The sequence below is a fragment of the Tyto alba genome, unplaced genomic scaffold, assembly GCF_018691265.1.
Source record: "Tyto alba isolate M040663 unplaced genomic scaffold, T.alba_DEE_v4.0 Super-Scaffold_16, whole genome shotgun sequence".
Classification (NCBI taxonomy): domain Eukaryota; kingdom Metazoa; phylum Chordata; class Aves; order Strigiformes; family Tytonidae; genus Tyto; species Tyto alba.
The window spans coordinates 21,987,425-22,003,152 of NW_024881278.1; the positions used below are offsets into that span (position 1 = coordinate 21,987,425).

The 15,728-nt window shown below is 39.5% G+C and overlaps 1 protein-coding gene across 7 annotated transcripts in view; it reads left to right on the forward strand.

Annotated features, from left to right (window-relative positions):
• The first annotated feature begins 1,168 nt into the window (after positions 1-1,168).
• The window catches only part of MTA3 (metastasis associated 1 family member 3), a 141,787-nt gene continuing 127,227 nt past the window's right edge, over positions 1,169-15,728 (forward strand). For 3 of the 7 annotated variants that reach the window (XM_032989297.2, XM_042789615.1, XM_042789614.1), the window contains exons 1-3: positions 1,532-1,648; positions 3,883-3,950; positions 5,856-5,949. In XM_032989297.2, the coding sequence (XP_032845188.2) occupies positions 1,621-1,648; positions 3,883-3,950; positions 5,856-5,949 (190 nt within the window). In that variant the 5' untranslated portion in view covers positions 1,532-1,620. Of the gene's footprint in view, positions 1,245-1,531; positions 1,649-1,899; positions 2,081-2,495; positions 2,729-3,882; positions 3,951-5,855; positions 5,950-15,728 lie in introns of those variants that run through there. The other 4 variants (XM_042789617.1, XM_032989299.2, XM_032989300.2 and 1 more) reach the window with 4 other exon arrangements.

Consider the following 15,728-nt stretch of genomic DNA (forward strand, 5'->3'; position numbering starts at 1 on the left):
ATGAGAAATTCCTCTAACGTGGAAGTGCAGACTTAAGCTGGGGAAGAGCTTGGAGGCAGTTTGTTTAACTGATAATGACTGAGACAAGCCAACTATTTGTATTAACTGTTCTCTCGCCTTGGAAGTTTAACCTGTTTCCTTTACCATGCAGTAAACCACAAGAATAAAAATAACATCCCATTTAACTTCTAGCTATATGTATTTAGGTCTCTGCTAAGGTAGTGTTATCATGCCTTTAGAAATAACCAGCTGGATAGCTCTGCTACATCCTAAGGAGTTTCTGCAGACTTTCTTTTCAGCTCCCACAGATGTTCTTGTCAGGAGACAAAATAGAGTAAGATTTCCAATTTTCCCTTTCAGTGCATGAATGTGTTGCTATTAAAGAGAACTAAATCACTGTATCGTATGCCTACTTCATATATTTCACGAATTTGGTACTCAGTTGACCGTTTGACACAAAGTAGTCACTCAGGAAACTAAAAGTGCCCTAAAAGTACAAGTCTTAACCTAATAGTCCCAGATTTGCTTGAAGGGGAAAAGGGAAGAGAGCATACAACCCTTTGAAACACCAGGGAAGCTCATCCTCCTTCTAATCAGGGTTTTCCTGTAGTTCAGGATGAAGTGAGATGTTAGCTCGGTATTGCTCAAACTACATGCGCGAAAATCCAGGACATGAAACAAATAATAAATCCTCACCTTCCTTGCAAGAAAATGATAAAAAGCTTTTCTCTCCCAAGGAAGCACTCCACAGCAGGATCAATTTGTCTGTAAAGCGTATGGATTGTTTGCGAGGGTGTGAACTTTGTATAAACGCGAGGAAATGGCTTCGTGTTACATCAATATTGATGTTTCTGAAGCGTCCCTCTCATCAGATGATTTGTAAGCGTCTCCTTCGACGCCTCCTGACTCCGAGACGAGCTGCTAGATTAACCTTCACTCAGTCGTACGTGCTTTGTGCTGCCTGGGGCGAGCATGCCGAGGCCGCTCCGAGCGCCCCACAGAGCCGCCGCCGAACCGGGCCCCAACAGGTGCCGCGCAAAACAAAGAACAAAAAAAAAAAAAAAAAAAAAAAAAAAAAAAAAAAAAAAAATAGACACCAAACCAAAAACCCACCCAGGGGAGATGGAAGAAAGAGTCACGCGCTTCTCCCGGGCAGCGCGGGGCTCCCGAGTTGTGGGACAAAGCGGCGGGAGCCCGCAAAACGTGGCGGGCTGTGGGGCGCGGCGGGCAGCCCCCACCCTGAGGTAGGGCGGGCGGGCGTGCGGGCACCCAGCCGCCGCGCCGGGCCGGGCCGGGCCGGGCCTGGGGAGCCGCGGGCCGCCCCCACCTGCCTCCGACCCGCCGGCCCGCCCCGGGGCCGGTGCGCGGGGGGGCGGGCGGGAGGGAAGCGGTGGGGGGCGGTTGTTTAACCCCTTCCCCGCCGGGCGGCTCCGGAAACGGCCAAGGCGGCGGCGGCGGCGGCCCCGTGAGGCGCGGCGCTGTGTCCTGTAGCCCGGGCGGGGAGGGGTGGCGCAGGGTGGGGGCGAGCGCGGGGCGGGGGGGCCGCGGGAGCCGCTCCCTCCTTGCCCAGCCCGGCCCGGCAGAGGCGGCGGGAGGAGGAGGAGGGCGCTGAGCGCAGATATGGCGGCCAACATGTACCGAGTGGGAGGTATGTGGGGACGCGGCAGCGCCCGCCCGGCGCTGGGGGGGCCCGGCGCCCCGCAGCGGAGTCGGCGCCGGGGGCCCCGCCGAGCCGCGGGTTTGTGCGCGCCGCGCCGGGGCAAAGAGGGACGCGCCAGGGCAAAGGGAGGCGCGCCGGCGCCTGCCGCGGCCAGCGGGGTGGCCAGGCCGGGGCGGGCGGGCGGCGGCGGCGGGTCCCGGTGAAGGGGCCGCCGAGCCCTCCGCGGGGTGGAGGGGGAGGGCGCAGGTTCCTCCCCCGCCGGCCCTGTGCGCCGGGTGGGAGGCCGGCCCCCACCGCCGCGAAGGAGAAGGGCAGCGCCGCCCTCCGCGGGGAAGGGGGGAGCGGCGTCGCCGCCGCCTTCCTGCCCCCCTCACCGCGGCGCGGTCATGGCCTCCCTTCGCGCCTCGCCTCCTTCCCCGGGTGAGCGAGGAAGCGGCCCCCGGCCCCGCCACCCGCCGGAGCGGCGCGGCGCCGCGGGCTGGCCTGCCCGCGGGGCGGGGGGCGAGGGGCGGCCGACAGCGGCCCGGCGGCCAACCTGGGCCGTGCGCCCCCGGCCCGGGGCCCTGCCTCGGCCCAGCGCTGCCGCGGCCTGGCGGGCCCGGGCGGCGCGGCGCGGGGCGGGCAGCCGGCGCCCGCCCCGAGGGGCGCCCGGCGGCGCTTCCCCCACTGCTGGTCCCCTGCCCCCGCGCCCTCTCCTCAGCGGCGGCGTTTCCCCGCGCCTCCCTTCATCCCCCGGGGATAAAGAACAAACCCGGCTGTGTAGCCGAGGGGCTTCTGTCAGTTTCCCTGCTCACCGGCGTGACCCCTGAGGCGTGCGCTGATACGTGACTGCTTGGCAGTGGGTGAAGGGGGGAGAAACTAGGCGGTAAAAAACGCCGCCAATGTGTCGTTTCCCACCCCCAGCCTGTCGGCATGGACACTGATAACTTTCCGCTGCCCTCCCTTACGGAGTGAACATGGCTGCGTGCCCAGCGCTGGGGCTCAGGTGCGCCGCTCAAGTTAGGTTTTTCGGTACTTGGTGCTCCAAAAACGTCTTATTTGCTCCCGCTCTCTCCTCAGCAGCCTCAGGTGAGAGGGAAGATGCAATGAAATGAGGGGTGATAGGAGTTTGAATCTCTTTCTGGCTCTGTTTTGAGTTACGCTGGTGCATCCACAAATCGTCCATCTGCATAGTCCATTAGGGCATTTAGGTTGTAATCCCATCAGCCTTTACTCATGAAAGTAATCCTTCTCTGAGCAGCACTGTTGAAATCAGGATAGGGTTTGAATCTTAGGTCACCAATTCTCATTTTTTTTCGTTGTAACCTTAATAAGCAACTGTGAACAATATCCAGAGATCATATGCCTGCTTTAAAGCTAAATGAGCTATCTGGGGCTCTGTTTCACTGTAATGCAGTGTCAAAGCGTTGCAGAAGAGTTTTATACATCATTATGGTCCCCCCACTCAATTTTTTTAAATAAAGTTTGCAAGGTGTGTGATGCAGAAGTTAAATATCAAATGTAAAGTGTGGTTAGCATTTGAGGGGTACTTTTTCATTTGATGAAAACAAGTTTTGAGGAAACTATTGAAGGAAGTGTGCTGCATGTCAATTACTTGTATGTTACATGGGAGCAGCTCTCAGGATATGAGTAAACTTCCATATACTCTGCAAAAATATTTTTATATTAATGATGCTGTAAGAGATTTTGTCCTGAAGAACCTCATCAACCTCATGACTATTACTGCTTAATATAGTTTGCACATAACAGAGATGACAACAAAAGCAAGTATTATAAAACATCCATTACTCATTTGGACAACTGTACTACCACAGCACCTGATAATAAATGTGGGGTTAGCAGAAATATTTATCTCCATAATACTGAAACTGACTAAAGTGCTCAATTCTTAAATCTTCCCTAATTGATTGTGAGAAACCGTGGCTTATATATTAAGATTTATGAAGTGTGTGGATTACTGAATTACAACATAAGCTCCAACCAAGGCATTTAACTTTATTTCAGCATGAGTGTTAAAGCACATGTAGTGCAGTTGTAACTAGAATTTAGGAACAAATTATGTTAAATTTCAGTATAGAAATACTTAACTGTCTTAACCTTTACTAAGAAATCTCAACTTTATAACAGCTTCTAGGTTTAGAAAAAAAATTTTGCACTAATAAAGATATGCTTTTACCTATTATTTTTTCGGTATTTCAGTGTCTTTCCTTTTTTCGTTGCAGATTATGTTTATTTTGAAAATTCTTCCAGCAATCCATATCTCATTAGGAGAATTGAAGAACTTAACAAGGTACGCAAGTATTTGAGATTCTTGCTTAACCTTAACAGTCAGTGTACTTTTCAAAAACTGAGAATGATTTCCATCCCGTAAGATTTCTATTGTGGTTGAATTTTCTGTTTTTTTTTGTTGTGGGTTTTTGGGGGGATTTTTTTTTTTTTTTTTTTTTTTTTTTAACTTTCTTGAGATTTGCTATGTATATTGTATAAGTTTCAGTTACTGAAATACTCCTATGTGATATCCTGTAATTCTGCCCTGGTATGTAAGGAAATACCCAGTTGATTATTCCTGGTGAATTGGAGTACTTTTCTGTAAAAAATTTCCAAATGAATCCCATGAATGCTTGAGGAAAAGAATTAAGTTCTCTATATGGTGATGACACTGAATCCATCTGGAGTGATGGTGATCATGTAATGTGTTTGCTTTTGGATGTATGTGTAAAGAGCTAGTAGGTATCAGTGAGACTTCACAGTGATCAAATAACATAATATGTGACTTCTGTGGCTGTTTATTGATCTGCTCGTTGGCAGCTGCAAATGAAGGCCAGGCTTTTGAATAGAGACATGAACTATTCTCTGTCTTTAACCTAAATGTATTTTTATGAAGAATGGAGGCTTTTCAGAGTGTGTTTTTTGAGAAAGTATGATTATTTTTCTTTGTTCTTGTCCTGCAAAGAATGGTATGGGATTTTTTTTTTTCAGTGTGGTATATTTTTACTATTCCATCAAGCAGTATTAAAACCTACTGATACGTTATGTCAGAAGTTAATGATCAAAATGTTTATCGTGAAGTAAATAATGAAGATTATTTTTTTTTCCTGTGGTTGGAAAATAAGTGAAAAAAGTGGTGACCTGCAAATGGTTTTCTTCTTATTAATAGAACATAATGCTACTCCATAGCAGCCATCAACCACATTACCTGTTAGTACTGTCCAACAGAACATCCACTGAACTTGTGCATGACAAATCATTTTGGACTTTTATTGGAGACGAATATATTTTATTTGCAGTAATTGAAGTGATTCCAATCATGTTCTTGATGTAATGTTTATTATCTTTAAACTGCATTGCTATAATTTAATCTTGCTTGTGGATGGTAAAGCAGAGTTATGTATTGATTTTTCTTAAAAGAGAGTTTCAAGGATACAGTCCAGATACCTTAATTATGAATTATGTGCTTTCATGTGTTAAAGGCACTGAGCAAACATGGAGATGTTATGCAGATATGTAACAAAATGTTTTAGTTACCATTTTACAGGAGATAAGATGCTTTCCTTTTTTTTTTTTTTTTTGTAAGAAACTTAATTAAAACATGATGTGTTTTAGTGCCACACCTTGAGTTTTAAATAAGTAACTCAAGGTAATGAACTAATTTTGTACTTTTCATAACAAGAAAGAGTATACAGTTCTTCAAATACTAGCTATTCTTTACAGTGTCAGGCTAAAGAACATAATCCATGTAATAAGTCATGACAGCATCTATGAACTAAATAGCTCTTTTATCTTACAAGCTGCAGTGAATTTTCAAATAAACCATGTTATATTAAATATGATTCAAAAGTACTTTGAAATACAGATTTCTGTCTAAATCTGGGTTGAAAAGAAATGCTTACAAGCTTCTAATATTTCCTAAGGATTGTTATGTTAACATGATACTGGCATTATATCTCTTAAACAGCTGAATAATGTATAAATTCTTAGGACTAAATAATTATAAACAATTCAGTTGTCTGATCTGAATTTGATATTGGCCTGTGTCAGGAAGTTTTTACTTTATGTGGGTAATTCTGTTGATTTCAGCCTGACTGATCACAGGAGGACTACTAATATGAGGGAAAATTGCAAGGAGAGGGCATTTAATTCGTATTACTCAGCTGAGGAAGGATATACTCTGACTTGATTTATCTTTCTTTTATAGACTGCCAATGGAAACGTGGAAGCAAAAGTGGTGTGTTTTTATAGGCGAAGAGATATTTCCAACAGCCTTATAATGCTTGCAGATAAGCATGCTAGTAAGTAGATTGTATTAGGGCGTTTTTTCTTTCTATCACAGCTTGTTCAGTTTCTGCAGCTACTTAAAACTGCATTTCTTTGGCACGTGGAATATATATTTATGTCAGGCATTAATTAATACTCAGGTAGATGCTTAGTGTTAACTGATACTAGCCCTGCTCCTAGTAGTTGCTTCCAGGACTGAAGCTGTATTAAAGTGGTTAAAAGTTTCCATTTGAAAAAAAAAAAACCAAAAACAAAAACAAAAAAAAAAAACACCAAAAACTTTTCATCTGGAAGGTACAGCTGTATTTCTTAAGCCAAAAGTAAATCTTGGGTGTACATTGATTTAAGCTAAAGTGCATTTGTGAGGATTTGATTTGACTGTTTTGAGCTAGACATAAATGCATATTGCATACTGTAAAGAATGAAATATATCATTGGAGACTGAAAATCCCTGGAGATTGTAAAATAGCTGTTACGTGCGTTTATGTTAAATACAGATATTAATCAGTAAAATAGTAGCAAGCATCATCTCATAAAATCTCATTTTCATCATGAACTTAACTTTTTTTGGTAGCTGCCGTTTGGTCTGCAACTGAAGTATGGTATTTTTCCATAACTTTAAAAATACAATTCTGAAGACAAAAAGAGAACCTAAGAAGCTGAGATGTTTGCGAAAACAGTTATTTGCAAAATATTGCACTCATGTTTGTAAATAACTTCAAGCGTTAAATATGTCAACATCCAGTAAATTTCTTGCCATATCCTGTTAAATAACATTTTGATTATAAACGATACTTGAGTTTTCTAAATTAATATGTAAATAAGTGATGTAGGGTTTATAAATCTGCTCTCTAATTTATCAGGATGAATCTTTAAAGACATTACCAATGCCGTATTTTTTGTATAGATCTATGATGTAGTAATTAGGTGCTTAAAAAAATACCTTAAAACTTGTTTTAACATAAAATTCTGATTATTTACTCATACAAGTACTGTTAGTGAAGAGAAACAGCCAGCTTTCGGCTTTTGTTTCATTATTTCCTTGGTCATAGAGAAGTGAATGTGTTTTGGGTACATAGTGTGAAGTACTAGCTTGAGTTTTAAAGAAAGAAGATACATCTTGCTTACTTTTTAAGGGAATGATTTATTTAAATGTTTTTGTAATATAGTTGGGTACACTTTATAACTACTTGTGACCTATTTTATGGTAGTCTGCTCCCACAATCACAGTTTTTTGAGTTCTTCCATATGAAATGTATAGAAACACAGAACTTTTAGTGAGCTTCCCTAAGATTTCCAGCACATTTACTTGTTTTGTTTTTTTCTCTAATGGAGGGGTCAGGGAAGGATGAAAAGGATAACAGTTCTACTGGAAATACATTTTTTTTTTTGTTGTTTTTTTTTAATTTTATTTTTAAAACATGTATCTTGTAAATTTTTTTTTTTTTTAGGAAAGGATGTGTTCTGTGGGCATCATCCTGTATGGAAGAGTGAATAAGATTTTTCTATTTTCTTTGTGAGTTTTAGATTGCCATTTTGTCAGCACTTTGAGATAAAGGACTTGCTGACGGTCTGTTGCTCTTCCACTACAGCATACTAGGAGTTTGTTGGTGTCAGTAATAATACCATGGAATCTTCCGTCACATTTTCTTTATTGAGATTCTCTTGCTATTTTCTAGCGAGAAAACAGAAATGTAGTTTCCAGCTGATTCAACAAGCATCTTTAGAATGCATCTGTCTCCTAGGTTGTTAGTCTTCTAACCCACTGTTCCATAGGTTTAGGTTTCTCTGTGGATGTTTCCTCTGTACATGTTTTCTTTCTGACCAATCTCTGGAATCTGCACAGCTAAGTTATCGTAAGAGATACATGTTACAGTTGCAGGGGGACAGCACATAGTGAAGGATTGCTTGCCTGGATCTTTGTACAGCTCATACAGCAGATGTAGTTAAATGTCAAATCAATTTAAATGTTTTGGTTCTGGAATACCACAGTGTTCTGTTTAAAAAAATTATGTATGTAAACAAAATATTTGTATATTTATGAATGGAATGTTTTATATAGCTAAGCATGTTGATTCTTCAACACTTCTACCTAGTTTGTTATCAAATAAATGATAAAATATATGAATTTCTTACAAAATAGAAATTCTAGTTCGGTCACTGGTTACTCCAGTGTGTACGTGTCTAGAGAAGTCTTTTAAATATAAGATCTGCTTGATCTTTTCTAATGACGTTTTATATTGCTAGCAAGCAATTTTTATTTATTTATTTCTAATAGAGAAAACTGTCCTGAGTAATATACTTTTGAAGATTTTGGCAGGTGAGGTTGTTTTTTTTTGGGTTATGAAGATTGTGTTTTGTGTTGTAGGTATGGTCCCATGTAATAAGAGAAGAAAACAGCTTTGTAAGAAGATATTTTGGAACTTTAAGAACAAATTTTCAATAACTTTAAGAAGTTACAAAACAATTTTGAACAATGTTTGGGAAAAATGGAATGAAGTAGATCTGTGATACTATCACTGGTAAAGAGTCAGTATACTGTTCTGTTGGGTTTTTTTGTTTTTGTTTTTTTTTTTTTTTGGTTGGCTTTTACATTGTCTTAAAAAAAGTTTCAGGAGATAAAAAGAAATTTGGGGGGGCAAGGGGGGAAATGAATTTTCCTTAGGCCATTCTAAAACACTCAGGTACAGAGGAGTTCCCTTGATTTCAAAGCATCTGACACTAATCTGTGAGGAAATTGCATTTCCTTGTTTTTTTCCTCTGGTGTTTCTGATGGAAGTTAATTAACAAGCATTTTTATTTGTCTACCAGCATCATGTATGATGGTAGTCTAGACCTGGGAGTAGTTCTATAAGTTGACTGTAGCCACTGAATCTAGGGATTTGGAACGTTTTATGGGCCCTTGAAGACATTACATTTTTCCCTCTTTGATTTCTGTTACTATAAAATAGAGTTTATTATAAGCCCAACTTGAAAGCTGAAACAAAATGCTGGCTGAGATCTGCTTCTTGATCCCATGCAGCCTCCTGAACTGAGTGGGGGATTTCTGTTGGGTTGTTAACACCCACCAGCTCTTAGGTTGTACCATAGGGTCACTGTGAGGGGGTCATTCCTTTCTTCATGCAGCAGAGTAAGGATTACTTTATGGGGAAAAGAAGGAAAAGGGATGAATAGAAGACAGCAGGCAGTACAAGAGCTGTTGCAACAGATGACTGAAGTACATAAGCAAATGGAGAGAAGGGACAAAACCACTCAGCTCATTAAAATCAGTGAAGCAAACATAAAGGGGTGGCATAACGATGTTTTCTAACCAAATGGTGTGATTGAATGAGCAATTGCCAACTGTAGCTGGATCTATAAAATTAAGACAATCCTTTAGATAAAGTGGAGTTGATGTAAATATTTTTGGGCCAGGTTTTAATACCTGGGGAGGGGGGACTGTGTTAGCTCTGTACCAGCACTGGGTTTGGATTACAGTGAAGGGCTCAACTTCTGTATTTCCTTCTTTTGTAATAGGTTTATGCACTGTTACTTCCTTGAAGCTGATTAGGGTGGCTTGAGTACATGATGCTATTTTTTACAGTTCTTTACATTTTAAATTCTTTATCTGGTCATGTGCTATCATGTAATACTATGTCTGAAGTAATTATCTTCTTGCAACTCCTCGAACAGCTTTTGCCTAGCCAACTACCTGGGGAAGATAAAAAAAATAATTCCTATTGTCAGAGGCCTTTTTATTCTTATTTATTAAGAGAGCTTAGGTGTGCTGAGCTCCAGACTAAATTCCTGGAATTTTCCTGGGTCTGTGATAAAACCTATGTATTCTTTCTCATTAATAGAATAGATGCTCTTGTGAACGAGATAGGAGTCAATTTAAAAAAAATCTGGCGCATGTTCGTTTTAGTGACCAAGAGATCAAAGGTAAAATGGAGATTTTCTAGACTACAGAAGCTGTAGTCAAAATCTCCTTTTTTTCAATCTCTTTTGCTCTTTGTAGAGATCACTTACTGGCTTTACCTCTCATAATTGCATTTTTTTAAGGCTTTTCTTAGCCTTCGGCTCTTGAACAGTCATGTTTTGTGTCACATTGCTTTGCAAAATGGTGTTTCTACTACAAAATTTTTGTACGTGATAGATTTCTAGGAAGAAAGGAAGAGTTCTGCTAGCGGACTAGTGATTCCTGTTGAACAGATGGAGTCTGTACTCTGTTCTGATGTTGGTATGACACTGATGTATTGTGATCAGAAACAAGTATTCTCTCTGCACTTTAGTTTCTTTATCTGTAAAATAATGCTCTTATTAGTAGTTCTTTTTAAGGTTGGTGAAAAGTATTTAATATACTTACACCTTTTTATAGTTCCCTTGAAAAGGTATCAAAGTGCCTTACAAATGAAAACTAAGAGTTTATTTTGTATATTAATATCAAGAATGTTCCAACAGTCCTGGAAATAACTTTGATCTTACACAGCAGTTTTGCTGCTGTTGAGCTCTCTTACTTTTATGTAAAGATGCTTTGTATTTGTGAAAAAAATAATTACTATTTTGCATGTTGTCAATCTACTTTAGCATCATAATAATTGCCAAACACTCCAGATGTATCCCAAGAGAATGTTAATATTGCATCTGATTTTTTAGAAGCATTTTATTTCAGTAGAGCTGCAGGCTAGCAAGTAACAGAAGATGACAAGAAAATGAGCTTAACTTGATAAATATTGCTTAATATATTTAATAGTATTGAAGATTGCTCACGAATATTTCCGAAGATATACAAAACTGAAATATGAATTCTTTTATGTCATCAGATTTTTTTAATATATGGTTGGTTGCTGTTGCATAGTGGTATTCTTAATACTTAGTTCCAGGAGAAACACGTGAGAATTGTTCCTAACCTCTTCAACAATTGAAGAAATACAGTTTAAAAAGTTTCATTTTTCAGTATTTTTTCTCAAGTGTACCTAGAACTAAAACAGGAATAAGGCAATTCAGATATTCAGTCTATAAGAAAAAAATTATATGTTTGTGGAGACCCAGGCGGTTCAGTAAAGAACTCCAGAGTAAAATGCCTAAACCACTTTGTGCAGTGTTCTTTTCCTAGTCACATATTTGACTCAGTATAATTCAAAACATTTATAATCTATCATTACTGTTTTGGTATTTTTTTGTCCAATCAGGCGATAACACAACCAAAAACTTGTTGTTTGGTGCTTTTTGTCATGGTTCTTTTTCATCATAGTAGTTCATATATTGTATCATTAATCACAGTCCCTTTTCTGGAAAATCAGTTTAATACGAGAGACTTGTTACTTAAATCATATAATGTCTTAGCAAAATATTTTTTGACTGGAGATTTTACTGGAAACCTTAAATTGACCTTTTTTTTTTTTTTTTTATCTTGTCCCGTTAGTTTCCTTAAATACATGTTGTCTCCACAGCCTGTGTTTATTTAGAAGCACCTTTGGTCAAATGAATGTGAGAGACAAAAGTTAATTCTTCCATTACATATGATCCATTTATTCCACCTTCATAATTGTTGTAATAATTCATAATTATTATTATTATTATTTTAAGATGGTGAATGCTTATATTACTGTATCCTACATACAACTGCCAGGGAATGAATTAAGGCAGTTTATTCTCTTTACTGGTAGTGCTAGTAGAGATTGACATACGATCCCACAGGAAAGGATGCTTAGAGGTGTAGAGAGTTTTTAGTTTTTCTTTCAAGGAATTGAAGTTTAAAGAGCTGCCTGTTTAGCAGGTGGCCCTTTGAATAAAAAGAAGATTGCATTGCATTGGTCTTGATACAAATAAAACAGAAACAATGTTTTGGGTCTTATCTATAGTCATGTGGGTGTGGAAAAAAAAATCTTTAGACCTCAAGAGTTCAATCGATTTGCATCTCATACAGTAGTGTGTGAGTGGCTCTTCCTTGGAATTCAATGGCTTTCAGAAGGCTTTTTAATTACATTTGGTGAGAAGGCCTCTTTCCTGCCTGCTGTTAAGAAAGTCTGTGTTGATAGTACCCTGTGATGAAGGATACAGTTTTTCTGGGTGTTAGATAGGAGGGAAAGCAGCTAAGGAGTGGAAAGGCAGAGTTGGGAATCAAAGGTAGGGGAAACTTTTGGAGCATTTATCAGGAAGAAGAAGGCTTGGCTACTAGATATGCCTGAAGAGTGGGTGAGCAGACTTGTGTAACTGGTTCAGTGAGAGACTACCTTCTTAATCTCAAGGCTTCTGTAAATATAAACTACTGTTTGTTTGCAGTTTAGTGTCCCTGGCTGTATCATCTGTGTCCACCCACCCTCCCCCTGTCCACTCCCCGAAGTGAGTACCCAAGAGTTAAGAGAAAATTGTTTTTGACCTCACATATTTGCCCTCTTTTGAGGAAAAAGAAAGTCTTTCTGAAGTCTGTGTCTGTAAGCAAGTGATCAGAAGACTCTTGGGTTTGCTTTGAAGATGGGGTAGTAAACAGATACAAAGCCAAATATAGTAAGACAGGAAAATTTAGGAGAATGAGTTCCAATGTCTTTTTTGCTCAAGACTGGAATTTTGCATGTTATACTTATTTATAGTCAACTAACAGAGACATGGAAACTAAGCATTATCAAATTCAAGTATGTTATGTTGCTTCTGGGGATCCTGAAGTCTGTGATGTGGGTGAGACACACCCTAGGAGGACCATTTAAGGATGATACAGATAACAAATTCTTTAATCAGTGTCAGAGTAGCTTTTATGCTAAGGTATTTTTATTTTAGTGTAACTATCACTTTCACTGAAAATGAGCTTGAGGAATAGTGTGAAGTTTTTTTGTGAGGAAGACATGACCTTTTTGATCTCTTAAGATAAGGGAACATGAAGTTTTCCTTCATTTACCCAAGAGAATTCCTTCAGTTGTAGTTTATTTGGAGAGAGGGTTAAAATTCAGAACTTGCTGAAATAGAGCAAGCCTCGTCCAAAATTACATCCTTGTCGCCAAGGAGAAACTTGTCTCAAGGCTCCCGATTATCCTTTTCAAGGGCGTTTTGAGTAGTCTCATATTTTATGTGTTTTGTTCACTTGATTTTTGTTCAAGAACAACATACTTGTGTCTTTCCCCTCTTCCCCCTCCCAATGGTAAAAGCAATAACGAAGCAGTAATGAGGAGTCTTTTGCTTTTGATAATATAGGAGTCTTCTTTTTGTGAATAACATTTTAGAATTAGTAGTCAACTGTAATGTATATTGTCTCATTAACAAGTTTACTGTCATCTCTGAGTATCTTGTGGAATTATTAACTGCTGTGGCCATTCAGACTTCAGACTCTTCCTTTGGTGTGGAATGTCTTGTTAGTTCATGATTGTTAATGATCTTCTCTTGATGGAGTGAATGGATTTCTGACTAAGTTAATAATTTTAGTATCTCTTAGCTCTGATGGAAAACTTGCATAAATATTTTTTTTTCACCTGAGTATATGTGATCTGCATTTGAGTATGTAGGATTTTGCACATATAAAAATATTGTCCACTCTATACAGTTAATTTGTATAACTGCATCTGAATTTTTTCTTTGCACGAATTAGCAAGCTAGGTAGTGACTGCAAGGTTCATCTTTTGACCTTAAGAATAGATGTATAATTTTAGGCAGGCATACTTAGATCTATTTTTTTTAATTCAAAAATCTTATTTTTTGAACACAGAATTTAAAAGGCTTGAACACATTGCTGCCAATATCTGTGAATGTAAAACTGAACTAAAACCAAAATCTGGATTAACTCTGAGTTTGCTATGGAGAGTAGAAAACTGCAAAATATCAGTTCATATTTATGCTTAAAACTATTTAATATATATCTGACTTCAGCTTTTATTTTTATTACATAATTACTGAGGTTATTTAATGTGTTTCCTCAGTAGGGAGGGACTGGGTAAGGTATAAAAGCTGACACTTTCTGATATCTACTCACAAAATAAATTCTTCACATTTGAGTTTTTGGAAGGAGACGACATTCACAGAAAACTGCCAAAGCATTGTGCATTCTCTGTTTCCCTGTGTTCCTTAGGATTCATTTTCCCATGGTGAAGTTTAAATACGTGCATCGGTATTACTGTAATTCTTGTTCTGGGTTTCTTTTGATTTGTGGAAAACGCATAACTGTCATCTCTCAGCTGCTTTCTTGTCTCCTTAATATTTGTTAATTGAGCAGGCCAATGATCCTACACTGTTTCTTGATGACTTCCAAAATACTAGTAACATCTAAATTGATACTACTGATCGTAATTTTTTGTCTCATGAAGATAAATAGGATGTTTCACACCTCCTGGATTTCCATAATCTCAAATGGTTCATTTTTTTTGTTTTTCCTTGGCTCATAGTTTTAAGAGACTCTTCCCACTTTCTCCCCAGTGCACCCACACTGTACCAAAGCACCTGAGGCATAAATTTTAGACTACAAAAACATTGCTAGGTTATATCTATCTGTAATGCTCCAATTAGAGATGCATTTTACATCCTCAAAGAGTTCTCTGATAGTCTAATTGAATCAGTAGTTCATATAATTTTCAAATATGAATGATGTAAACTCACTGTTAATATAGAAATTTTCTTTTCCCATCATACAGTGGCAGTTAAATGTATGAATGAGGGATCAGGCCTGATGGTTTAAAGGCTTACCAGCAGTAATTCTTGAATGTCTGTATCATGCAGTGGAATGAAGTCTGCAATAGTTGATCTTGTCATTACTCATGCATGCCTGTAACTTCACACATGATGAGAGAGATGGACCTTTTTAGCTGGGGCAAGGCACTGTGTGAGAATGGATGTAGTGCTTCCTACCCAAGCTGATTCATGCAGTGTTGGGTATGTATATGGCGTGAGGTATTATGGAAAAGGTAGAAGTAGCCGATAAGATTAATCTGTAAAGAACTTCTGTGGTTTGTAAACTCTTTCTGTTAAATGTAGCCTGCACAAATAACAGGATATGGGCTCAAAGTTACCGTATATATTGAGTTTGAAATGCCCCGAACCACATGGAGTATCACAGCGGGTGTCTGGACTGGATGTGCTGTTGGTGATGATTTGTCTGTTTGATCAATACTTTTTCACCTCAGCTACTGCTTGTAAGCCTATCTGAGCAAGGGAAGATTTGTAGTGAAAACCTGCTTTGATTCAGATTTTGATGTGCTACATGGATGCTTCTGTGAGAGTCCTTGAGAGAGATATTTTATACTAATGTGGAATACATCACTCCCATGAGCAAAATGAGTTTGAGTGGTAAACAGTACCATTTTTTTCAGGAAAAGTCTGTTCTACATGATCAAATTCCTAAAAGACTTTGGGGAGCGAAGTGGTTCGTTTTGACTGTCACCCACTGTCTGAATCCAAAACTTGTTTGCAGATTTATCACAGTACATAAGATGTCTTCTCTGGGAAGATTGCATAGTTGCTGGGCTATGCATAGAGCACTAGGTATGCATACACACAGAGGTTATGTAAGTACACGTGCATTTTCTACCTGTACAACAGGTTAAACATCCATCAAAAAACAGCACAACTAAATTAGCAGTCTTCCCATTTTTGATATGCTAAGTGATAGAGACTTAAATTTTCATTCGTCTGTTCTTGTTTCTGTGAGGGATTGTGACCATGATAACAACGCTCAAGAGAGTCATGTTTCAGTTTCCTCTGTGAAAAGTGCAGCCTTGTTTTGGCTTAAACCAGTACAGAAATTGTTAGTGTTGGTGCAGGGTCAGTGACCTGTAACCTAGTCCTACAGCGTACTGTGTCCCTGCAACGTGACAGTGCTAGATCCTTTGACTGA